At 48.8% G+C, this 25,450-nt stretch overlaps 2 protein-coding genes across 3 annotated transcripts in view; both read right to left on the minus strand.

Annotated features, from left to right (window-relative positions):
• LOC310699314 (uncharacterized protein) overlaps positions 1-25,450 on the minus strand; it is a gene marked incomplete at its 5' end in the record, with an annotated part of 338,944 nt that overhangs the window by 307,788 nt on the left and 5,706 nt on the right. The window contains one exon of the mRNA XM_083486960.1: positions 15,159-15,490. Within this exon, the coding sequence (XP_083343086.1) occupies positions 15,482-15,490 (9 nt within the window). The 3' untranslated portion in view covers positions 15,159-15,481. The remainder of the gene's footprint in view (positions 1-15,158; positions 15,491-25,450) is intronic.
• LOC310701854 (uncharacterized protein) overlaps positions 1-25,450 on the minus strand; it is a 175,018-nt gene that overhangs the window by 127,887 nt on the left and 21,681 nt on the right. The window lies entirely within an intron of this gene.

The raw sequence follows: 25,450 nt of genomic DNA on the forward strand, positions 1-25,450 counted from the left end.
TGGCCAGCAGATGAAGATCTCTATAATTCATGGCTGCCCCTAAAGAAGGTAGCAGGGCTCGTGATATCTGGGTCTCAATATAGTGGTTAATAGATGTATTAACTGCCCTGCGGTTACGCAGCCTGAGAGATGTTGGTAGCTTTTCCACCTTATATAAAAGGGGGATCACCATTCCCAAGGTACAAACTCCAGTAAGGTCTCGGGGAATAGTTTTGAATGCTGCATCGCCACAAATCAACCATAGTTCCTTCGGAAGAAGGCGACTGGTGTTTCGGCGTTGCTCTGACCACTGGAAGGCTTGCGAAAACAGAAGGCTTATGTGCCATTGCTCCTCAGTGAAGTTTAACAGGGCTGTAACGGAAGAGTTGGATCTAGAGCTTTCGTGGAGGTGGTGCATGTCTGTCAGTAACTTGGAGCTAGTATCAGATTGATAACACCGGGAGGTATTACCATAAGGAAAGAAGGCGGTACAGGTCCTATTGAATACAAAATTTAAGACATATTGGCAATTGGGGTAAATCCCTCTTAGATTTGACCCTTCAGAAAAATTTAAACAAATAAAGGCTGGCTCGGACAGGGCTATTTTTACAGGTGGCCATTGAGCTTCCTCGGGGTTCAATGTATTTTCTATGGTAAAGATGGTATCAATGGGAATTCCGTGTAGCATCAAACCTGGCCGTTGTGCATAAGGTGGTATATGCATACACAGCCAACAATCGGAGAGTTGTAACATAGTAGCGAACTTAAACATATCCTTGATATAAACATTGTCTTCCCACATCTTATGGTAATCTTCTCCCCTGGATGTCTTGTTTAACAAACCTGTTCCCCCTTGGCCTTGCTTGCCAGTCCTTGCCTCTCCCCCTACAATAGCTAACATAAGATATACTATGAGGATCATCATGGGGATAGAAGGATCTGGCCGTCGTCTCCCGCAGAGCCTGTGACGCTCATGCCAGCAAAAGAAAACACACATCCATATGACAAGAGCGGTTGAGATTACCCCTATCCACCAACCCCAATCCTTCCATGGTTCCTCCCACCAATATTCAGGGGGTGTGCTCATTGTTGAAGAGCCCACTGATATTTGTGCCGACTACCTGTTGAGCCTCAAGGATGAGAGCCCACCGGTGAGCTGATGCTTCCACTATGTGGGTCAATTTTTCTACTAACCCTGTCGGGTGGATTGAACTCACGTGCTGCCTCCCTAGTGACCAGAGGTGGCAATTCTTACTGGCACTTGTTTAGCAATTGCACACCTGGTTAAGGCTCCCACCCCTGCAATACTTGCATCAAGATAGGTTCCGTCCCATCTATCACCTGGATTAAGAGTAGGACCTGGTCTATCAAATGAGGTTGGTACAGTGCTCTACCTCCCAGATAACAGTTGACTACCCTCCCACAGCAGCAAGAGCGGTCCAGAACTCGATAGATTTCGATCGTCTCTGCAACTTCCCGTATGAGCACTATCCACGCGTGTTGGACAGTGGTGTGGGAGAGGAGCCACAACGGGGCAGTGGGGTGTCTCAATACGGCAATCTCATCAAACCCCAGTTTCCAATAGCCAAAGAGCACGCCATCTCTTACCACCGGCAAGACGAACCAGTCGTAGCAGAGGCCAGCAGGCCAATAAGGGCGGTATGGCTCAGTGGGGTCAGGGCTGTGGGACATAGAGCAGATAACAGAAAAAAGAAAAGAGAAAGTCCTTATGGAAATATTAAACGTCCTGGTGGACTTCCCGGATTAGTCCCGGCACGGGTTTTCACGTTGGGGACGCTGCCCGCGGGCGCCCCTCCCATCCAATTCTTCAGCCGTGCGTAGAGATATCAGCCTCCGGAGTGATATCAGCAGGGCGGTTGTCTACCGGGCGTCTGGAGATGGTCAGCCGAAGGGAGTTCTCTGGATCTGGTGTTACTGTCCAATCTGAAATAGCTTTCTTCACTCGAGTATGGTGGACCCACGGGGTGATGCCGGCAACCTTCACAGCAGTAGGGGTAGAGAGTAGCACGGTGTATGGTCCCCTCCAGCAGGGCTGTAGGGGGGCTCGCTGCCAGTCTTTCACCCACACTTCGTCACCTGGCTCGAACTGATGGAACGGTGCAGTTAACACACATGGGGTGCGAGCCTGGGTCCACCTGTTGAGATAAGAAAGAACTCGGGAGAGTGACTGTACATAATTATTCAATTGCACATCTTGGCTAACATACTGAGTTATCATTCTAACATATGGGACTGGTCTCCCAAACAGAACTTCAAAAGGTGACAAGTGGGTCCGTTTCGACGGAAGACTGCGGACCCTGAGTAATGCCAAGGGCAACATGGCCACCCAATTAGACCCGGTTTCCTGTGTCAGCTTGGACAGCTGATTCTTTAGAGTCCTGTTCATTCTTTCAACCTTTCCAGAACTCTGGGGTCTATAAGCAGTATGCAGCTTCCAGTTGATCTGGAGCGCTTTAGCCAGTCCCTGTAGGACTGCATGAACGAATGCTGGTCCATTATCAGATCCTATGGACCTTGGCAACCCATAGCGAGGGATGATTTCCTTAAGCAGGCACCTGGTTACTTCAATTGCCTTTTCAGTCTTTGTTGGCCATGCTTCGACCCATCCGGTGTAGGTGCACACTGCCACCAGCAGGTAGCGATATAGTCCACAACGGGGTAATTCAGTGAAGTCCACAACAAGATCTTCCATAGGTGCAGTTCCACTGTGCTGAACTCCCGGGGGAGCCAGTGGTCCGGTTCTGGGATTATTCTTTTGACATAGCAGGCATTTCCTGGAAACCTGGGCTGCCAGTTGATAAAGGTGGGCTATATAGAAGCACTTTGCCAGCTGCTTGGTGGTAGCATCTGGCCCCATGTGGGTTGATTCATGGTACCTCTGAGTTATCTGTCGAGACAGGGACTCTGGAATCCATATCCTGTCATCAGGTGTGAGGTACCATCCTTCGTTGGTCAATGTCAACTCCTGGGCGTCTGCAGTGTCCCTTTCCTGTTTTGTGTAAGCCGGCTTGTCAGCGGTGCTTAAAATCTCTTCTGGGATCAGTGCTCCAATGATCGGAGCTGGGGCCAGTTCCCGGGCTGCTTCCTTGGCCACTTTGTCTGCCAATCGATTTCCTCTGGCCACTTCCCCTGGTCCAGTTGTGTGTCCATAACAATGGATAACCGCTACCGCTTCAGGCTCCCATACAGCATCCAGAAGGTTCAACAAAGCTTGTGGGTGGGCCACCTGGTTTCCTCTGGAGGTAAGCAAACCTCTTTCTTTCCATAAGGCTCCATGGGCATGTAAAGTCAGGAATGCATACTTAGAATCTGTATAAATGTTTATTTTCTGATCCTTTGCCAGGCTCAGGGCTCTGGTAAGCGCAGTTAGTTCTGCCAGCTGGGCTGATGTTCCAGGCGGGAGTGACTTTGCTTCGACCACCTGGTCTTCCAGGGCTACCACTGCATAGCCTGCCTTCCGCTGCCCAGCCTCGACAAAGCTGCTCCCATCCACAAACCATGAGAGCCAGTGGGGGTTTGCCTCATCTTTGAGATCAGGCCTGCTGGAATATACTTCGTCCATTACTTCAATGCAATCGTGCGTCTGCTCCTCACCTTCTCCTACCGGCAACAGGGTAGCTGGGTTGAGGGCGGTGGTGACCTGGAACTTCAAACGTGGGTGCAACAATAACATCTGACACTTTCTCATCTTTGCTTGGGAGAGGAAATAGGTACCTTTCATATCAAGCAGTGCTGGGACTGCATGCGGAGTCACACAAACAGTGTCTTGGCCCAAAGTAAATTTGTCAGCTTTGTTTAGTAGGGTGGCTACTGCCACAACTGCTCTCATACATGGCGGTAAACCTTGTTCTGTAGGCGTCAGGCGTTCAGATAGGTATGCCACGGGCTGTTGCCAGCTCCCCAATTTTTGGCATAGCACTCCCTTCGCTGTTCCCTGGTCCTCATCCACAAACAGGGAGAAAGGCTTTTCAGGATTTGGGATACCCAGCGCTGGTGCTTGCTGCAATGCCCTTTTCAGATCCTTGAAGGCCTGCCGTTGCTCCTCTCCCCACACAAAGGGGTCCTTTTCAGTTCCTCTGGTTGACTCGTGCAGAGGCTTGGCAATTGTGCTGAAGTCAGGGATCCATATTCTACAGAATCCTGCCGAGCCCAAGAAGCCACAAAGTTCTCTGCGATTCTTTGGCTCTGGAATCTGGATAATGGCTTGCTTCCTTTCTTCTCTTAGGGTCCGTTGCTGATGGGATATATCAAATCCAAGGTATTTTACAGTGGGTTGGCATATTTGGGCCTTTTTCTTAGATACTCGGTATCCTGCTTCAGCCAAGTGATTTAACAAATCCTTGGTGGCTTTCATACACGTGTCCTCATCTGAACAGGCCAAAAGAAGGTCATCTACGTACTGTAACAAGACCCTGTGTGGGCTGGTGGGGAAGCTAGACAGGTCCGAGGCCAATGCTACCCCAAAAAGGGTTGGAGAATTCTTGAAACCTTGTGGAAGCCTCGTCCACGTATATTGCACCTTGGTGCCTGTTCCTGGATCCATCCATTGAAATGCAAACAGGGGCTGACTTTCCTCCGCCAGACGGCAGCAGAAGAATGCATCCTTCAAGTCCAGTACCATGAAATAGCAGGCAGTAGGAGGTATTAAAGTCAACAGTGTGTAAGGATTGGGCACATTGGGGTGGAGGGTTTCCACGGCTTGGTTGACCAATCGGAGGTCTTGGACCGGGCGGTACGTGCCATCTTCCTTCTTCACCGGCAAGAGTGGGGTGTTCCACTGGGATTGACACTGTCTCAGGATGCCATGGCGAAGCAACCGTTCCAAATGTATCCATACTCCTTCTGCAGCTCGCCGGGGGATAGGGTATTGGTTCACGGCCACAGGGTTAGCAAATGGCTTGGGCTTAACTATTACAGGTGGGATGTTCTTTGCCATTCCGGGTGGGTTGCTTTCTGCCCATACACCAGGGTTAACTTCTTGCAGGAGGTCCTCTGGAATAATCCCCTCCTCTTCTTTTACCATCATTAAGCGCCAGTGTTCTCTCAAGGGTACCTCTAAGGAAAGCTCTCCTGTTTGCCCTGTAGTCATTGTCACTTCTCCTGTCAGTTGAAAGGAAATCTGGGCTTGCAATTTTGATAGCAGGTCTCGGCCCAATAATGGGATGGGACACTCTGGTATATACAAAAACTTGTGTTGGACTACTTGGCCGCCCAGGCGACAGATAACAGATTGCAGGAAGGGGGCTCTTTGTGATTTCCCTGTGGCTCCTATTATGTTAATTGTTTGCTTGGTGGGCTTGGACACTGGTATGGGCAAAACAGAGTGGGCGGCTCCTGTGTCAACCATAAAGGGGATAGTTTGGTTCCCTGTTTGTATTTTGACCATGGGCTCACGGGAACCTAAATCAGCTGGGCCCGGTCTGTCCTAGTATTCTTCCTCCTCTCTCAGGCTCATCATGCCGGGCTGCCTTTGGGCTGAGGGGTACCAGGGAGGTCCCTGTCCACGTCCTCTTCCCCTGCTGGCATTTGTCGATGACCAAGGTCTCAGTTCCTGTCCAGGTCCCATGGGGATTGGGCCTGGGACTCGTTCCCCTCGTCCTCTTCCTCCTAAGTGGGCCTGTGGGCATTCTCCTTTCCAGTGCCCTTCCTGCCGGCAGATGGCGCACTGATTCCTCCCCAGGCGGCCTTGCCCTCCTCCCCGGGCACTTCCTTTTTTCTGAGGGATGGGTGTGGTAGCCTGTAACGCCATCAACTTCTTTGCTTGATACTTCTCCTTTTTCTTTTGTTCCTCTTCTTCCCTCTGATTGTAAGTGGTTTGAGCCAGTTCTAACATCCACTCAAGGGTGTGGCCCATGAACCCCTCGTGTTTTTGAATTTTTCGGCGGACATCGGGCGCTGCCTGAGCTACAAAAGCAGCCTTTACAATAGGGGCGTTGGCAGCCTCATCTGGGTCTACTGGAGTATACTGACGGTAGGCTTCCTTCAGGCGTTCCAGGTAAGCCCCTGGGGCCTCTTCATTCCCCTGCACTACCTCTCTGACCTTCACAAAGTTGGTGGGTTTCCTGGCTGCCCTCCTCATACCATTTAGCACATTCTGGCGGTAGGTAGTGAGGGTTTTCTGGCCATCAGCAGTCTGATAATTCCAATTTGGTGTACTATCAGGGTATCCTGTTATAATGTCTGGATCCGGTGTTCCCTGTGCTCTCATGTGTACTCGGGCTTCAACATGGATTCGCCTAGTTTCTTCTGTGGTTAGCAGCGCATCCATCAAATACTGCACATCATCAAAAGTGGGATTATAGGTTTTAAAAATCCCTTCAAACAATTTTATAATTTTTGCTGGATTCTCCTCAAAGGAAGGATTTTGATTTCTCCAATTACAAACATCTGCACTTGAAAAGGGTATATGCTGGACCGTGTAGGTCCGTGGTGCCTCCGCCCCACCAGGCCCTGGAGGTCCCGGTGGGTCATAAACCCTTCGGAGGGGCATTACTCCTGCTGCCTGACCCTTCCTGGCTTTCTCATACTGTCTATGAGACATAACTCTCTTCGCCGCCTCTCCCCACTTACGTTGCCATTGCTTTCTTCTTTCAGGGGTACAACATTCTGCTGCCTCAACTAACAAGGGGCTCACATCCAACTTCTCCGCATAGGGGCTCACAAATGCCGTAATGCGTTCCTCTTGTTCCTTGGTCCACTTCTTATGCTCCCCAGTCCATCTTATCAACTTCTCTATAAATTCCTCATCATCTCCTTCCTCCTTCTTTTCCTCTAAATCATCATTCATTAACAAGTCGCTGTCCTTTTGTTCTGGGATTGATGGGGGGCTTGCTTGGGCTTGGGGGCCAGTTCCTCCCAGTGCTTGGGGACCTGGGCCTGGGGGACTTGCTAGAGGGGCAGTTGGTGGAGCATAGGGTGGTGGTGGTTTGATGACTCCCCCCTCCTCATCTTCTGGGTCTGGTATCACCGGGGGCTTTTCTGCCTTCCCTGCCGGTCGAACTGCACAAATTGTATTTCGTGGGGCGTCGCCTCGGCAGGCTTTCAACCACGGTGGATTCTTTTCTACATTGGTTTTCCAAGTAGAAATGTAGGGGATTTGGTCTGGGTGGACATTCAATATGTTCTGATATAATGGGCTGATTAGTTGCAAATCAAAGCTTCCTCGTGACGGCCAATTAGTCTGCGTGGGCCAATCAACTTCACATAATGTCCTCATTCTCTGTTTTCGCAATTTGATTCCCCAATCATCATGCTTTGTGGCCGCTTTCCAGTTGTTTAAAAAACATTCCAGAGGACTACATTGGCTTGCCCCAGACCCCATTTTTCAGATACTCCGCACCTAACTGGGCTGTAAATTCTTTCACACTTCACACGATTCAGATTGTGGTCTGGACGAGGTCTCCCTGCCAGAAAACGCACAATCCTGCAATTGCCCGGCCAAGGGGAACGCTAGGCCCCGGCCCACACTCAAAATTCACTCACAGGAGTATCTGAACATGCAACACACAAAACACACCAATGCAATGCAATTTCCACATGCAACACACAGCAATACAATTTCCCCTCTGTTTCCCTTTTTTTCCCAACCTTACTGGCGGCCCCCCCCTGTTGCCACGGCCAGTTCCCTTCCTGGTAGCACTGTACTGCTATGACCAGGTGAGGCTGATCAGGCCTCTGGCCCTTTCCCTCGGGCCCCTAGCCCTTTCCTTCGGGCTTACCTTTTCCTTTCCGCTGCGGATTCCCTCTTTTTGGCCTCTTTCCTCCCTCGACCGAGGTCCCCACTCAGGAGCGGTGTGGCCGGTTTCCCCCACGAATCAGTAGGGTGCGCGCTGAAGCCTGCAAACTCCGGTCCGAGCTGTCCACCTGGTCGAGCCTGGCTCTCCCCGGCCCCCTGGGGTGGGGCAATTCCCGGCCAACGCACCAAGCTGTAGGCTTATGCCTTTTACTTTGCCAGAGAATTGCTTACCCGTGTCCCCAGGGCCGAGAAGAGAATAAAAAAATTCCAGGAAAGTTTCTTCTTTGGAGAAAAGAGTTTTATTGCAAATCTGTGCACAGAGACAGTCAGCAGAATATAGTTTCTGAAATCTGACTGTGTTGTTACCATGTTCAGCAAGCATTTTTATACCTGAAAGCATTCACCCTCCTCCCATGCCTCCCCCCAAAGCTTCCCCAATCAGCTGGCAAGTTTTCAACTTATTACCTTTTAGGGCATATCAATATTTGCTGGCTAAGGCTGCTAGCTAAGCACTTCCCCTGCTGGTTAAGCATTTCCTCTGCTCAGTAAGCACCCTCTCCCACCTCCTTGTACACGTGTCTTCTTTTGCTAGCTAAGCATTCCCTTCGTATCTCTTCTAATCTTGCATTACTTAAAGCAGAAGCAAAGCAGGAAACAGCTTGCTAGTGGTTTTTAGTCAACAGCAGTTTCTGGCTAGGCAGGAAACGACCTCCTGACCTGTCTGATTTAGACTTCTGCAAGTAACTGCATTTTTGAGTTTAGCAGAGTGCAGGAATTTACTATGTGTAGATAATATTAATGATTAACCGTTTCCCTCTCCCTTCACCCCCTCCTCCCCACAGGCTCTCCTGCGCCCAGAGACCCCCTTGGCCAGGCAGGGAGAGGGTGGGCTCCCCTTCCGCCATGAGAGGAGTGCAATGGGGTTGTGAGGGGGGGGGAGAGAGAGACCCCTTTCTGCTCCCCCCCCCCAAGAGGGTCCCCGTCGTGTCTCTGAGGGGCGAGAGAGGAGGAGCCCCTCCCCCCGCTGCTGCTTCCCCTCAACGACTTTTCCCGCCTTTTCCCAACTTCCCGCCCTTCGGGATCTGAGCCTCGCCTCAGTTTCAGGCGCCGAGGAGGCAGATTCCCCGGGATCCCTGCTTCCTGAGTGGATTTCTTCTCATTCGCCCTGATTTCTGCTCATAGATCTTGCTTTTGGAGCTTCTCTCTGCTTCTGTATAAAAAGCACCTCGACACCTCCTGCATCCCATACAGTATGTCAAAGTCTGATTTCTTCCCATTTGCTATGTATAATTCTTCCTCCAGGACTGTTCTTCCTTCCTGCCAGTGTCACTTCCCAACTACAGATAGGTAGCCGTGTTGGTCTGCCATAGTCAAAATAAAAAAAATTCCTTCCAGTAGCACCTTAAAGACCAACTAAGTTAGTTCTTGGTATGAGCTTTCGTGTGCATGCACACTTCTTCAGATACACTGAAACAGAAGTTGCCAGATCCTTCTATATACTGAGAAGGTGGTCTGAACAAAGACATTGGATTCTTATCTCATTATACATGACTAAGCCATTTTTCACCTTCTCACCCCTTGCCTTTTCCTGTAAGACCTATTGCAGTCGTTAAGAGTCGTCAACAGGCTCATCTCAGCTATCTGCCAATCTCCCATTCCCACCACCCTTCTGAGTAATACCCCTCCCCACCTTCTCACTATATAGAAGGATCTGGCAACTTCTGTTTCAGTGTATCTGAAGAAGTGTGCATGCACACGAAAGCTCATACCAAGAACTAACTTAGTTTGTCTTTAAGGTGCTACTGGAAGGAATTTTTTTTATTTTGACTATGGCAGACCAACACGGCTACCTACCTGTGACTGTCTTTCTTCGTTTCCATTTATTCTTTTGCGTGGGGACTGGCCAGATTGAAAACCCCCCACCTCATTCAAAAGAAAGACTAGCAAAAGATTTCAAAGGTGGAATTTCCAAAAGATGGCACTTTGTCCTGGATTTAAGACAAGTCAATTGAAAACTCATGGGCTTTTTTGGCGTTTATTTGGGGCCTTGTCTAAAAAAAAAAAAGCACAACAATTTTGGGCTTGTCCTGGTTTCTACTTTTTGAAATATGGCAACCCTAATTATTCTGGGCTCTGCTTGAACTGAAACTCCCTTTTAGAGCACAGCCGGTAGAGCATGAGACTCTGAATCTTTTGGTCGGGGGTTTGAGCCCCACTTTGGGCAAAATATTCCAGCATTGCAGGGGGCTGGACTAGATGACCCTCGTGGTCCCTTCCAACTCTGCAATTCTAGGATTCTACCATGTGTAGAGGAAAGATCGCCCTCTTGTGGGCAGTGGAGGAATGATGTAATGTTGGTTGGTGGGAACTGTTCTTGAGTGTTGCCTTGTCACACACATGCAACACCACAACAGTCCTGTGAAAGGAAGGGGGGAGCATTTCTGCAGGCTGATGTCCATCCATCCATCCAGCTGCCCAGGCCCCAGCACCTCCCCCTAAGAGTGAAGGGTCCCAGTCTGGAAATCCCCCCTTCCTGCTGGAGATGAGGCAGTGAGGGACTCCAGACAGACAGAGGCGCCCTTGCTCTGCAATTCCCTCGCCAGCAGGGAGACTTCAAAAGCCCCCCCCCCCATGCCTCCCCCTTCCCTCATTTAGTAGGGAGACTTCTCATCTTGTGGTTGGGTCATTTCAAATCCAGTTTTTCTCTCTTTTAATACTGTTGTTGGTTTCCTTGTTTAAATTATTCTGTTCACGACTGATATTTCACATAGCGTTTGTGAATGCAAAGCAATTCTGGCTCTTATGGTCCCTGCCGGGTATTAAGTGTTGTTCTAACCTCCCTATTGCAGGTGGAAAGAGGAATGTGGGGCTTGCTTATAATATCTTAGGGTGGCAGGATTAAGATTTGGGACTGGGACTTTCAGATTCAGAGCCCCTCTTCGCATGAGATTTCTTCCAACTATTGGAGGAAAGTATGTCTGAGGTTTATGACAGAAATATAATTATTACGGGTGAATGTAATGGAGTAGTATCACTGGACTATGACAGAAAACTAAGGGAAAGTATCTCAAAAGAAGGCAAAATACCAAATACTTTTTTGATATGGTTACAACAATGGATCTACTAGATCTTCTAGATCAGGGGTCAGCAGACTTTTTCAGCAGGGGGCCAGTCCACTGTCCCTCAGACCTTGTTGGGGGCCGGACTATATTTTGGGGGGAAATGAGCGATTTTGACCCGCCCGCAAAGAGGCCTGAAGATGTTTGGCTTTACCTGTCCCAGTTGTCGTCCCAATAGCCCAGTTGGGATTCTCCACCCAGGTGCCAGGGCAGGGCAGGAGGCTGTGTTGGCCGGAGAAGACAGAAGCAGCATCCCTGGCGGAGCTTTCCAACTTTGCTGGAGTCTAGCCCTGCGGATGCTGGGAGTCTAGCCCTGTGATCCAGACATGCCCATGTCAATCACACCTTGTTTCAACATCCATCTAACACAAGGAAAAGAAAATATCCCCCCATCATCACGGAGGTCCACTTGCGAGGGTCTTCTGGCAGTTCCCTCACATTTACAGGGTACCAGGCAGAGGGCCTTCTTGGTAGTGGCACCCTCTCTGTGGAACACCCCCCCCCCAATATCAGATGTCAAAGAGAGAATTCCATACCTTTTGGAAGACCTCTGAAGGCAGCCCTGTTCAGCAGCAGGACGGAGATCTCTCAGAAGTGGAGGCTTTGCGCTGAGAGATCCCTGCCTCCACTCCTCCTTGCACACAAGTAGGAGCAGCAGTGGGAAGCTTGGCTGAGGAGCGGCTGGCTGCCTTCAGGTGGTGCAGGGGCTCTCAGGTGCAGCTTCCGGGCTGCCTCCACCTACCCCAACCCCAGCAACTATTCAGCCTGGCTGCCTTCACAGGGTTGCAGGGGATCCGAGGCGGAGGGGGGGGGCTCCTTTAAAATTCTCCCTTGAGGGAGTGCAGCCTCAAACCCCTCAACGGAAAGGGTAACGGAGCCTGCCCCTCCCCAGCTCAGCAGCCCCGATCCAGCTCCTCTTCCCGTGCAAGCAGCAACGCTGCCTAGCGGAGCAGCCCCATCCCATTCCTACTTGCCACCCGGCCCGCCTTCCCTCACAAGGAAAACAGAAGTCTGGCACTCAAAATGGAAGTTATACTCAGAACAGAGCATGTTCGGCTTCCAAAAAAAGTTCCAAAACTGGAACACTCGTTTCTGGGTTTGAAGAGTTCAGGTTGCAAGCAGTTTGAGAACTAAGCTGTTTGAAAACTGAGGTACCACTGTATTTATTTTCCCCAATTACAACTGTATTTATCCCCTCCCCACGGTGGTGATTTTCTTGAGTCAAAATGAGAGTACTGTAGGGATCAGATGGGATTACCATGAGGAATTATAAAATATACATCAAGCCATCGTGTCCACGATGAAGACATTGTGTTGACTGGGTTTGATATATTGACGATAATTTCTGATTAAATCCCATAAGATTCTACATTCGTGCCCTTTTCCCTGTTGCCCATTTCTCCTGTCACGTACACAGCCCCGTTGCTTCTTGCTTTGCCAGGGAGGCATCCTGGGCCATAGAGATAGTGGGCAAGTTTCTTTGAAGTAGGTTTCTATATGGTAATCTTAGGATCTTAATCTTAGGGCCAGGAAACAGATCTCACATGAAGGTGATAATGATCCGCTGTCCTCCTGGTCATCCTCCTTATCATGTGTATTGCTTGTTTATGACCTCCAGGGTTGCTAAATGCTCTTCTTTGTTTACCCCAGAAATATTTGTGCTTAATTAGTTTTAGTAGTTTAACTTTCTCCCCACGTGGGTTTGTGGAAATGCTCAGAAGAAATCTGATTAGTTCTTACGAACACTCTGTAAAAAGTTCTTTTGTGAATAAAACGGCCTGGGCCGGGGGCTGTGGGAATCGGACAAGCACAGAGAGACGATTATACGCACCCTTCCCAGAGTCTTGCTGGTTCAAGCCTCTGTGTGTAGTCTTATTAATCAGAGTTCCATCCTTCCTTTACTTTGCGAACGGAACAAGTATCCCCTAAGCATTTTTTTAAGGAAAAAAAGCACTGAGTTATACCATAACATTACAGATCAATGGAAAGACAATTTAATGAAGAATGTAAGGAAATAACTTTTATGAAGGATTATTTATTACAACAGTAGTCATAAAGAAGAAATGTGAAACAAACAGAAAAAAATTAAATATACAGGTAGAATTGCCGCATTATAGTAATAATAATAATTTATTATTTATACCCTGCCCATCTGGCTGGGCCACTTTGGGCGGCTTCCAACAAAATATTAAATTACAATAATGCATCAAACATTAAAAGCTTCCCTAAACAGGGCTGCTTTCAGATGTCTTCTAAAAGTCCGGTGGTTGTTCTTCTCTTTGACATCTGGTGGGAGGGTGTTCCACAGGGCGGGTGCCACCACCAAGAAGGCCCTCTGCCTGGTTCCCTGTAACTGGGCTTCTCGCAGGGAGACAACTGCCAGAAGGCCCTTGGCGCTGGACCTCAGTGTCTGGACAGAACGATGAGGGTGGAGATGCTCCTTCAGGTATACTGGACCGAGGCCATTTAGGGCTTTCAAGGTCAGCACCAACGCTTTGAATTGTGCTCGGAAACGTACTGGGAGCCAATTTAGGCCTTTCAAGACCGGTGTTCTGTGGTCTCGGCGGCCGCTCCCAGTCACCAGTCCAGCTGCCGCATTCTGCATTAGTTGTAGTTTCCGGGTCACCTTCAAAGGTAGCCCCACAAAGAGCGCATTGCAGTAGTTGGCACTTTGTGATAAATAAGTGGGTTTTGCGTTGCAGTTTGGGTACTCCATCTCTAAAAGGTTCGCCATCACTGCCCTCGGATCATGTCCAGTCGCAAAGGTGGAGGGAGGCTTTCCACCCTCAGGCCCAGAGGTGGCTCCAGCCTTGGGGCAGCTGGTGGATTTGGGACCAACTCTGGGTTGGGGACCTGCCTGAACCTCCTTCCCCATTATACTCATCCTTACGGTTTCATTTTGGGGATAGCATTCTACACACACTTGTGTCACCATGGTTCCCGCCCCCAAGCACATTGCTTTGAGATGCTCTGGTACGGCCCCTTCTTCCCTGTGCCCCCTTCCCTCCTCATGCAAGACCACCAGTCTCAGCTCCACTTTGAGAAACTCTCCATTCCCAGATACAAACATTTCCAACTCCCTCCACCAAACACCAACACCAGCTCACTCTCAGTCCGCCCTCATTCAGCAGCAACACAACTCATTCACATTAAATATTAGATTAGGCTTACTCTTGTGAAATGTGACCTTCATTACTTTAAATAAATGTCTAGACCACGTTACAAACAACAGAAGCTAACATACGCTGCATGGAATTAAGACTGATTTCCTGTTATTGATGTGAAAGAAAGTGTCGACTCGGAGAGAAAAAGGTTCTACTCTCTAAAAAGCGTTGCATAATAACCAAACCAGGATCCACACTCCTTGTTAAACCCTTTCTCTTCTTTAATTCATGGCCTGGAGGTGTTTCCACTCTTACAGCTCTTACCCCTGGGAGTCTTTTGATGGTCTGTAAGACTTCCACTACAACTGAACCTTTGTCCACTTCCCTGGGACTTATATGGTTTCTCCCCTGTATGAGTTTGTTGATGTTTTGTAAGAACTCCACTTGCACTGAAGCTCTTTCCACACTCCATGCATTTAAATGGTTTCTCCCCAGTGTGAGTCTGTTGATGAATTCTAAGGTGTCCACTCTGACTGAAGGTCTTTCCACATTGCATGCATTTAAATGGTGTCTCCCATGTGTGAGTCCGTTGATGAATTCTAAGGTGTCCACTCCCACTGAAGCTCTTTCCACACTCCATGCATTCAAATGGTTTCTCCCCAGTGTGACTCCGTTGATGAATTCTAAGGTCTCCACTCTGACTGAAGCTCTTTCCACACTCTATACATTTAAAAGCTTTCTCCCCAGTGTGACTCCGTTGATGAATTCTAAGGTTTCCACTCCCACTGAAGCTCTTTCCACACTCCATACATTTAAAAGGTTTCTCCCCCGTGTGACTCCGTTGATGAATTCTAAGGTCTCCACTCTGACTGAAGCTCTTTCCACACTCCATGCAATTAAATGGTTTCTCCCCTGTGTGAGTCCGTTGATGAATTCTAAGGTTTCCACTCTGACTGAAGCTCTTTCCACACTCCATGCAATTAAATGGTGTCTCCCCTGTGTGAGTTCGTTGATGTTTTCTAAGGTCTCCACTCTGACTGAAGCTCTTTCGACACTCCATGCATTTAAATGGTTTCTCCCCTGTGTGAGTCTGTTGATGAATTCTAAGGTGTCCACTCCTACTGAAGCTCTTTCCACACTCTATACATTTAAAAGCTTTCTCCCCAGTGTGACTCCGTTGATGAATTCTAAGGTTTCCACTCCCACTGAAGCTCTTTCCACACTCCATACATTTAAAAGGTTTCTCCCCCGTGTGACTCCGTTGATGAATTCTAAGGTCTCCACTCTGACTGAAGCTCTTTCCACACTCCATACATTTAAAAGGTTTCTCCCCAGTGTGAGTCCGTAGATGAATTCTAAGGCTTCTGCTAGTAGTGAAGCTCTTTCCACACTCCATGCATTCAAATGGTTTCTCCCCAGTGTGACTCCGTTGATGAATATTAAGGTGTCCACTCCCACTGAAGCTCTTTCCACACTCCATGCATTTAAAAGGTTTCTCCCCTGTGTGAGTCCGTTGATGAATTCTAAGGCTTCTGCTAGTAGTGAAGCTCTTTCCACACTCCATGCAATTAAATGGTTTCTCCCCTGTGTGAGTCCGTTGATGAATTCTAGGGTGTCCACTCTTAGCGAAGCTCTTTCCACACTCCATGCGTTCAAATGGTTTCTCCCCTGTGTCACTCCATTGATGTTTTCTAAGTTTTCCACTGTCAGTGAAGCTCCTTCCACACTCCATACTTTCAAATTGTTTATGTTCTCTCTTTCCACACTCCATGTATTTAAATGGTTTCTTCGTTAGTCCCATTGGACATGGCCCACCAGAATTCTGACTGCCTTCTCCATTGTCTTCTTTCGATGGGGTGGGGAGAAAATTCTATTTGTTTTCTAGGAAGAGAACAAAGGAATATTACACACATCATTTAGCATCTGCTCTTATTTTGACGTCTCGTACATTCTTTCCTGTCCTCCATATGTTCCAAGTTTTTAGGAAAGACAGATGAAATAATGTTAAATAATGGTCATGCATCATCAGCCTTTCCTAACCCTTAATTAAGCATTAATGAACCAGCATTATCTTAGAATACGGTTGAACTGTGGGGTTTACGTTTTATAAAAAGTGGTTTCTCACAGGAACGGGAGCTGCTCTATGTTCCATGAACCTGGCCAATATTCATCAGGGTCCTAAATTCATCATGAAGTTCTTCATCTGCTGCACTATAATCCTCCACCCCTTGGGCCACATTTTGTCCCCTTCGACCTCTAGATCTTTATTCATCAGCTGCACATTTCCTTTGGCCTCAGGAGGTCCATACTGACCATTTTGGGAGACCCATATATAAGTCTAGTGACAAGGCTTGGTGCTTGTGGTCGGTTGAAGGAGTGCTCAGTTGGAGAATGTTCTTTGGGCTGGACCTCCATCTCTCAGCCTTGCATTCTTGAATGGAGAGAGCTGGAGATGCAGAAGGAAAGCAGCTGGAGCCTGACTGCTGGGAAGGCCAGATTGAGACACCCACCCCAATTATGATTTGTAATAATTATATGCCACCGGGTCTCGCACCTGCCTCCTGACACTGGCATATCTTAGTGAAGATTCCCTGTCCAGGCCTCTCTCACTGTTCTTCCTCCTTTGCCCTGGGTGGCCAAGGGCTTCTGGATATTCTAGCTCTGTTCCAACTGGGAATTATTTATTAAATTTGTATACCTCTCTTCATATGAAGATCACAACATAAAAATATGTGTGACACTGAAATAGTATTAAAGGTGAATAACACTGATTGTTGGAAAGAAAAGAAAGAAGATGAAACCCATGGTGTGTCCTCCTGAATGTAATATAATAAAATAATAATAATAATAATAATAATGAAGTGTAAAGAAGAAACCAATCTTCAAATCAGTTTCATATTCCCTGGCTGTATTTCTCAGCCATGATTGTGACTCAGAATCTTAGCCACACTTTTTTCTAGAATATCAACTGGATCTCTTTGTAATAGGAGCCAGACATCCCTGGGATTTCATCCAAACATTCCTTTAGTGTGGGCAGCAGCAGCAGCAGCGGAGGAAGGAAGGAAGCAATTTGGGGGAAACGATTTCCTTCAGAAGGTCTTCCCCAGCGGCCAGCAGGGTTGATAAACTGCTCAGTGTGGACACCTTGGATTTATAGTGTTAGGGTCTGGATACCAATCACTATCCGTTGGAAATGTCTCAAGAACCCTTAAGATCCTGTTCCACCAACTCCCACGTAACACTGAGCCCTAGAGGAACCTTCTATGCTGAGTTGAGGCATCTCTGGCCCTACAGACGTGGTTGGACTCAAAGTACCACCTGCCCAAGCAAGGATGGCCCATGGCCAGGAAGGATGGGAGTCTTATCTGGGGGGGGGACAAATTTCCCATTCTTCCCCCTCCTCTGAAAATGCGGAATGGGGGAGGTGGGGCACATTGACGCAAGGGGGACATTGACACCCCAACAATATTTCAATATCGAGAAATGATATTTGTGTCGCGACATCACCCAAATGTGCCTATACATGTGTGAGTAGAACAGTTGCAACTGTGCTGGCCGCCAGTTAGCCGGCCAACAACAGCCCTGCAAAATAGACCAGAGTTGCTACGCGCTTTTGGGACTTGGAAGAGTAACTTACGGCAACCGTAAAGGGCAGTCCAGTGTCGTCATTACGGGGGCCTCTTTTAAATAGGGGCTGGTGTTTGAACTTGGGCTTTGCTAAGGTTACGGAAGGGGGGCACTTGTGTGAGAGCAGGTTTCTTTGGCCGTCTCCCCCTTCCTTGCTTGCCCCTTCTGCTTTCCCATGGCAAGTCCAGCCGAATTCGACTATGGCGTGTGGTACATATCTCTGCCTTCAGACGGAGGGAGCCAGGCACCTTTCTGGGTCATGTGCCCAACTTTTCATGAGCTGATATTAAATCCCAAAAGAACTACAGCTGCTTGTTACAAAGGGAGGGGGCCAATTCCGGTAGGTTTATGATATTAACTCTTTCCATGCTCATTTCTGATGCTCAGAAGCAGGTGACCCTTTCCTAGACCTTCCTGATGACATTCTCAGTCTGACACACAGTATTTACACAGAAACACGGATCAAACACAAAAAAACCCTTCACATAACTCCCATTCTAAAATACACTGAGACTATTTTATAACATATCCCCGCTATAACACACAAGTTCTAATTAAGTCCTAATATTTACTATACCTAAACATTGAGCACCACAGACCAATAATAATAATAATAATAATAATAATAATAATAATAATAATAATAAAATTTATTATTTTTACCCTGCCCATCTGGCTGAGTTTCCCCAACCACTCTGGGCGGCTCCCAATGGAGTGTTAAAAACAGTAAAGCATGAAATATTAAAAACTCCCTAAACAGGGCTGCCTTCAGATGTCTTTTAAAAATAAGATAGCTGCTTAATTTCTTGACATCTGATGGGAGGGCATTCCACAGGGCAAGCGCCACTACTCAGAAGGCCCTCTGTCTGGTTCCCTGTAACCTCACTTCTTGCAATGAGGGAACCACCAGAAGGCCCTCGGCGCTGGATCTCAGTGTCCAGGCAGAACAATGAGGGTGGAGACGCTCCTTCAGGTATACAGGACTGAGGCCGTTTAGGGCTTGAAAGGTCAGCACCAACACTTTGAATTGTGCCCGGAAACGTACTCAAATATTCCTCTGCAGTAAAGGAGGCAAATGGAAGCCTTCCCATTTTCTTTGTGCTTACGAATACTGTGTTAAGGAGGGATGAACAGGGTGGGCCTGTGACCTGGATTCAGGAACTAAAGTATTTACCATCACAAAAGAATGGCCAGGCTGCCCAGGTAATGCAGTTAGTGACCATTAACAGGTATCCTTGGGGACAGGTTTTTGCTGTGGACCGCCTCCTGTGATCTATTCCTGCTGTAGAAAGTCTCCTTCTGTATGATATGGGGGGGGGGGGTCTTGGGTGGGCAATTTCAAAAGACTATATAAGGCCTTGCACACCTCCCTCCTGGTTGTGGTGAGGGGGGGGACACTGTTGCAATAAAGATCAGGCTACTAGCCGCTTTGCTTCTCCATATTCTCTGCTTGGCCTCTGTTATTTTCTCCTACCTATATGGAACCCACTTAAGGACTATATGGGCTCTTGAATACCCCATAAGGGGAAAGGAGCAGGTTTTCCTTATAACAAAGGTCGTAAGACTATGTTTGGTTGGCACGCTTATTTATGGCAGGATAAAACTAAAACACACAAGAGCTCTATGAACCAGGTTATTCAGAAAATCATTTTTACAGTATGGGATAAATCTGCTGGAAAGAAAACCACCTCTTTGGCTCCAACCCACAAAAGCAACAGCTTTTTTTAAAATGCAATACGGAAGAAGCAATGGGCAACTTACAGAGATCTTTTGGACTTTTCGGAAGAAGAAATAAAACTGAATAAACAGGATGAGGTGGGAGGTGTTATGGCAGATTGGTTTCAATACCATCAAATCATCTTGTTTGGACAAGATAAAGGGAGAGGTTTTTGGACTGAAAGTTCACAGTTTGAAAGAGATATTATGGCGAGGAAAGAGAAAGTGTTTCCCAAATTTCAGGTAGAAAATTGTCCAATCTGAAGAAGTGTGCATGCACACGAGAGCTCATCCCCAGAACAAGCTCAGCTGGTCTCTTGGGGACCCAGCCAGGCGCCCCACGACCCCAGGGAGAATGGGGGGCCTCAGCCCCACCCCCAGCCCGGCTTGGGCTCCTCCTTCCCCTTCCCGCCAGGGCAGCTGAGCCTCTCTCGGCCCCCCAGGAAGGAGGAAGGGGAGTCTGGCGGGGCTGCTGCTGCTGCTGCCCAGGAGACCTTGCAGGTCTGGGGTCCCCCCTTCCCCCCCCCTGGGTCGGGGCCTGGATCGGGGCCCCTGTCGACGGGCCCCAGGGAGGGCGCTCTCCTTGCGGGGGGGTCTCTTCCTCCTCCTCCCCCCTTGTCCCCCCCTCTATTCCCCCCCTTCTCTCCCTCCCCCTTTACCTCTTGGTCCTCCGCCTCCCTGGCTCCGGATTAGTCCGCTCTCCTTGTCTGCAAGAGAAAGGGCGGCGGGGGGGGGCGGGGGGAGGGGGGGCTCTTCAGCGACGCCCCTCCTCCTCCTTTCCCTCTCTGGCCACTTCCGGCGCGTTTCCCAGCGCCACTTCCGGCGCCTTTCCCGACGCGCGTGTCCCTAGAGCCACGTCTGCAAGAGCAGCCCCCCCTCCCTGTGTCCGGAGGGGAAGGCGAGGGGGCGGCGCTGCCTCGGGGGCTCCATGGGGACCTGGCCCCCCTCCCTCCTCCTCCCCACAGCAGGGGACGAGATGGCGGCCAGGGGGGGGGCATCATATCTGGGGGGGACCTGGGTTTGCGGGGAGAGAAGGAGGTGGTTCTCAATCTGCAAAGAGGGAGGCTAGGGGGGGAGGGGCTGAGTGAGAAGGAGGGAAGGGCTGCCCCTCCCCCTGTGGGTCAGAAGAGTGGGGGAGGGGCTGAGCCAGGGAAGCCAAAGGGGGGTCCCTCCCCCCCCAGCCCAGGGGGGGGTCCTCTGTGAAGCCCAGAGATGGACCCAGCCCCTGGGGGGGTGGGAAGAGACATGGGGCTGCCTGAGAGAGAGAGAAGGGGCGCTTCCTCTCCCCTCCCCCCTCCTCCCCCCAGGCTCTCCTGCGCCCAGAGACCCCCTTGGCCCGGCAGGGAGAGGGTGGGCTCCCCTTCCGCCATGAGAGGAGTGCAAGGGGGTTGTGGGGGGGGAGAGAGAGAGACCCCTTTCTGCCCCCCTCCCAAGAGGGTCCCCGTCGTGTCTCTGAGGGGCGAGAGAGGAGGAGCCCCTCCCCCCGCTGCTTCTTCCCCTCAACGACTTTTCCCGCCTTTTCCCAACTTCCCGCCCTTCGGGATCTCAGCCTCGCCTCAGTTTCAGGCGCCGAGGAGGCAGATTCCCCGGGATCCCTGCTTTCTGAGTGGATTTCTGCTCATTCGCCCTGATTTCTGCTCATATATCTGGCTTTTGGAGCTTCTCTAGAAAGAAGGCTGTATAAAAAGCCCCTCACCACCTCCTGCATCCCATACAGTATGTAAAAGTCTGATTTCTTCCCATTTGCTGTGTATAATTCTTCCTCCAGGACTGTTCTTCCTTCCTGCCAGTGTCACTTCCCAACTACAGATAGGTAGCCGTGTTGGTCTGCCATAGTCAAAATAAAAAAAATTCCTTCCAGTAGCACCTTAAAGACCAACTAAGTTAGTTCTTGGTATGAGCTTTCGTGTGCATGCACACTTCTTCAGATACACTGAAACAGAAGTTGCCAGATCCTTCTATATAGTGAGAAGGTGGTCTGAACAAAGACATTGGATTCTTATCTCATTATACATGACTAAGCCATTTTTCACCTTCTCACCCCTTGCCTTTTCCTGTAAGACCTATTGCAGTCGTTAAGAGTCGTCAACAGGCTCATCTCAGCTATCTGCCAATCTCCCATTCCCACCACCCTTCTGAGTAATACCCCTCCCCACCTTCTCACTATATAGAAGGATCTGGCAACTTCTGTTTCAGTGTATCTGAAGAAGTGTGCATGCACACGAAAGCTCATACCAAGAACTAACTTAGTTTGTCTTTAAGGTGCTACTGGAAGGAATTTTTTTTATTTTGACTATGGCAGACCAACACGGCTACCTACCTGTGACTGTCTTTCTTCGTTTCCATTTATTCTTTTGCGTGGGGACTGGCCAGATTGAAAACCCCCCACCTCATTCAAAAGAAAGACTAGCAAAATATTTCAAAGGTGGAATTTCCAAAAGATGGCACTTTGTCCTGGATTTAAGACAAGTCAATTGAAAACTCATGGGCTTTTTTGGCGTTTATTTGGGGCCTTGTCTAAAAAAAAAAAAAAGCACTACAATTTTGGGCTTGTCCTGGTTTTTACTTTTTGAAATATGGCAACCCTAATTATTCTGGGCTCTGCTTGAACTGAAACTCCCTTTTAGAGCACAGCCGGTAGAGCATGAGACTCTGAATCTTTTGGTCGGGGGTTTGAGCCCCACTTTGGGCAAAATATTCCAGCATTGCAGGGGGCTGGACTAGATGACCCTCGTGGTCCCTTCCAACTCTGCAATTCTAGGATTCTACCATGTGTAGAGGAAAGATCGCCCTCTTGTGGGCAGTGGAGGAATGATGTAATGTTGGTTGGTGGGAACTGTTCTTGAGTGTTGCCTTGTCACACACATGCAACACCACAACAGTCCTGTGAAAGGAAGGGGGGAGCATTTCTGCAGGCTGATGTCCATCCATCCATCCAGCTGCCCAGGCCCCAGCACCTCCCCCTAACAGCGAAGGGTCCCAGTCTGGAAATCCCCCCTTCCTGCTGGAGATGAGGCAGTGAGGGACTCCAGACAGACAGAGGCGCCCTTGCTCTGCAATTCCCTCGCCAGCAGGGAGACTTCAAAAGCCCCCCCCCCATGCCTCCCCCTTCCCTCATTTACTAGGGAGACTTCTCATCTTGTGGTTTGGTCATTTCAAATCCAGTTTTTCTCTCTTTTAATACTGTTGTTGGTTTCCTTGTTTAAATTATTCTGTTCACGACTGATATTTCACACAGCGTTTGTGAATGCAAAGCAATTCTGGCTCTTGTGATCCCTGCCGGGTATTAAGTGTTGTTCTAACCTCCCTATTGCAGGTGGAAAGAGGTATGTGGGGCTTGCTTATAATATCTTAGGGTGGCAGGATTAAGATTTGGGACTGGGACTTTCAGATTCAGAGCCACTTTTCGCATGAGATTTCTTCCAACTATTGGAGGAAAGTATGTCTGAGGTTTATGACAGAAATATAATTATTACGGGTGAATGTAATGGAGTAGTATCACTGGACTATGACAGAAAACTAAGGGAAAGTATCTCAAAAGAAGGCAAAATACCAAATACTTTTTTGATATGGTTACAACAATGGATCTACTAGATCTTCTAGATCAGGGGTCAGCAGACTTTTTCAGCAGGGGGCCAGTCCACTGTCCCTCAGACCTTGTTGGGGGCCGGACTATATTTTGGGGGGAAATGAGTGATTTTGGCCCGCCTGCAAAGAGGCCTGAAGATGTTTGGCTTTACCTGTCCCAGTTGTCGTCCCAATAGCCCCAGTTGGGCTTCTCCAGCCAGGTGCCAGGGCAGGGCAGGAGGCTGTGTTGGCCGGAGAAGACAGAAGCAGCATCCCTGGCGGAGCTTTCCAACTTTGCTGGAGTCTAGCCCTGCGGATGCTGGGAATCTAGCCCTGTGATCCAGACATGCCCATGTCAATCACACCTTGTTTCAACATCCATCTAACACAAGGAAAAGAAAATATCCCCCCATCATCACGGAGGTCCACTTCCGAGGGTCTTCTAGCAGTTCCCTCACATTTACAGGGTACCAGGCAGAGGGCCTTCTCGGTAGTGGCACCCTCCCTGTGGAACACACGCCCCCCAATATCAGATGTCAAAGAGAGAATTCCATACCTTTTGGAAGACCTCTGAAGGCAGCCCTGTTCAGCAGCAGGACGGAGATCTCTCAGAAGTGGAGGCTTTGCGCTGAGAGATCCCTGCCTCCACTCCTCCTTGCACACAAGTAGGAGCAGCAGTGGGAAGCTTGGCTGAGGAGCGGCTGGCTGCCTTCAGGTGGTGCAGGGGCTCTCAGGTGCAGCTTCCGGGCTGCCTCCACCTACCCCAACCCCAGCAACTATTCAGCCTGGCTGCCTTCACAGGGTTGCAGGGGATCCGAGGCGGAGGGGGGGGGGCTCCTTTAAAATTCTCCCTTGAGGGAGTGCAGCCTCAAACCCCTCAACGGAAAGGGTAACGGAGCCTGCCCCTCCCCAGCTCAGCAGCCCCGATCCAGCTCCTCTTCCCGTGCAAGCAGCAACGCTGCCTAGCGGAGCAGCCCCATCCCATTCCTACTTGCCACCCGGCCCGCCTTCCCTCACAAGGAAAACAGAAGTCTGGCACTCAAAATGGAAGTTATACTCAGAACAGAGCATGTTCGGCTTCCAAAAAAAGTTCCAAAACTGGAACACTCGTTTCTGGGTTTGAAGAGTTCAGGTTGCAAGCAGTTTGAGAACTAAGCTGTTTGAAAACTGAGGTACCACTGTATTTATTTTCCCCAATTACAACTGTATTTATCCCCTCCCCCCGGTGGTGATTTTCTTGAGTCAAAATGAGAGTACTGTAGGGATCAGATGGGATTACCATGAGGAATTATAAAATATACATCAAGCCATCGTGTCCACGATGAAGGCATTGTGTTGACTGCGTTTGATATATTGACGATAATTTCTGATTAAATCCCATAAGATTCTACATTCGTGCCCTTTTCCCTGTTGCCCATTTCTCCTGTCAGGTACACAGCCCAGTTGCTTCTTACTTCGCCAGGCAGGCATCCTGGGCCATAGAGATAGTGGGCAAGTTTCTTTGAAGTAGGTTTATATATGGTAATCCGCTGTCCTCCTGGTCATCCTCCTTATCATGTGTATTGCTTGTTTATGACCTCTGGGGTTGCTAAATGCTCTTCTTTGTTTACCCCAGAAATATTTGTGCTTAATTAGTTTTAGTAGTTTAACTTTCTCCCCAGTGGGTTTTTGGAAATGCTCAGAAGAAATCTGATTAGTTCTTATGAACACTCTGTAAAAAGTTCTTTTGTGAATAAAACGGCCTGGGGCGGGGGCTGTGGGAATCGGACAAGCACAGAGAGACGATTATACGCACCCTTCCCAGAGTCTTGCTGGTTCAAGCCTCTGTGTGTATTCTTATTAATCAGAGTTCCATCCTTCCTTTACTTTGTGAACGGAACAAGTACCCCCTAAGCATTTTTTTTTAGGAAAAAAAGCACTCAGTTATACCATAACATTACAGATCAATGGAAAGACAATTTAATGAAGAATGTAAGGAAATAACTTTTATGAAGGATTATTTATTACAACAGTAGTCATAGAGAAAAAATGTGAAACAAACAGAAAAAAATTAAATATACAGGTAGAATTGCCACGTTATAGTAATAATAATAATTTCTTATTTATACCACGCCCATCTGGCTGGGCCACTCTGGGCGGCTTCCAACAAAATATTAAATTACAATGATGCATCAAACAATAAAAGCTTCCCTAAACAGGGCTGCTTTCAGATGTCTTCTAAAAGTCTGGTGGTAGTTGTTGTCTTTGACATCTGGTGGGAGGGCGTTCCACAGGGCAGGTGCCACCACCAAGAAGGCCCTCTGCCTGTTTCCCTGTATCTTGGCTTCTTGCAGGGAGACAACCGCCAGAAGGCCCTCGGCACTGGACCTCAGCGTCCGGGCAGAATGATGGGGGTGGAGACGCTCCTTCAGGTATACTAGACCGAGGCCGTTTAGGGCTTTAAAGGTCAGCACCAACGCTTTGAATTGTGCTCGGAAACGTACTGGGAGCCAATATAGGCCTTTCTAGACCGGTGTTCTAGACCTTTTAGCATCACAGTAATCCAAGTTTATGCACCAACTACTGGTGCTGAAGAAACTGAA

Source organism: Podarcis liolepis, assembly GCF_965112155.1.
Source record: "Podarcis liolepis genome assembly, chromosome: 2".
In the NCBI taxonomy this organism is placed as follows: Eukaryota; Metazoa; Chordata; class Lepidosauria; order Squamata; family Lacertidae; genus Podarcis; species Podarcis liolepis.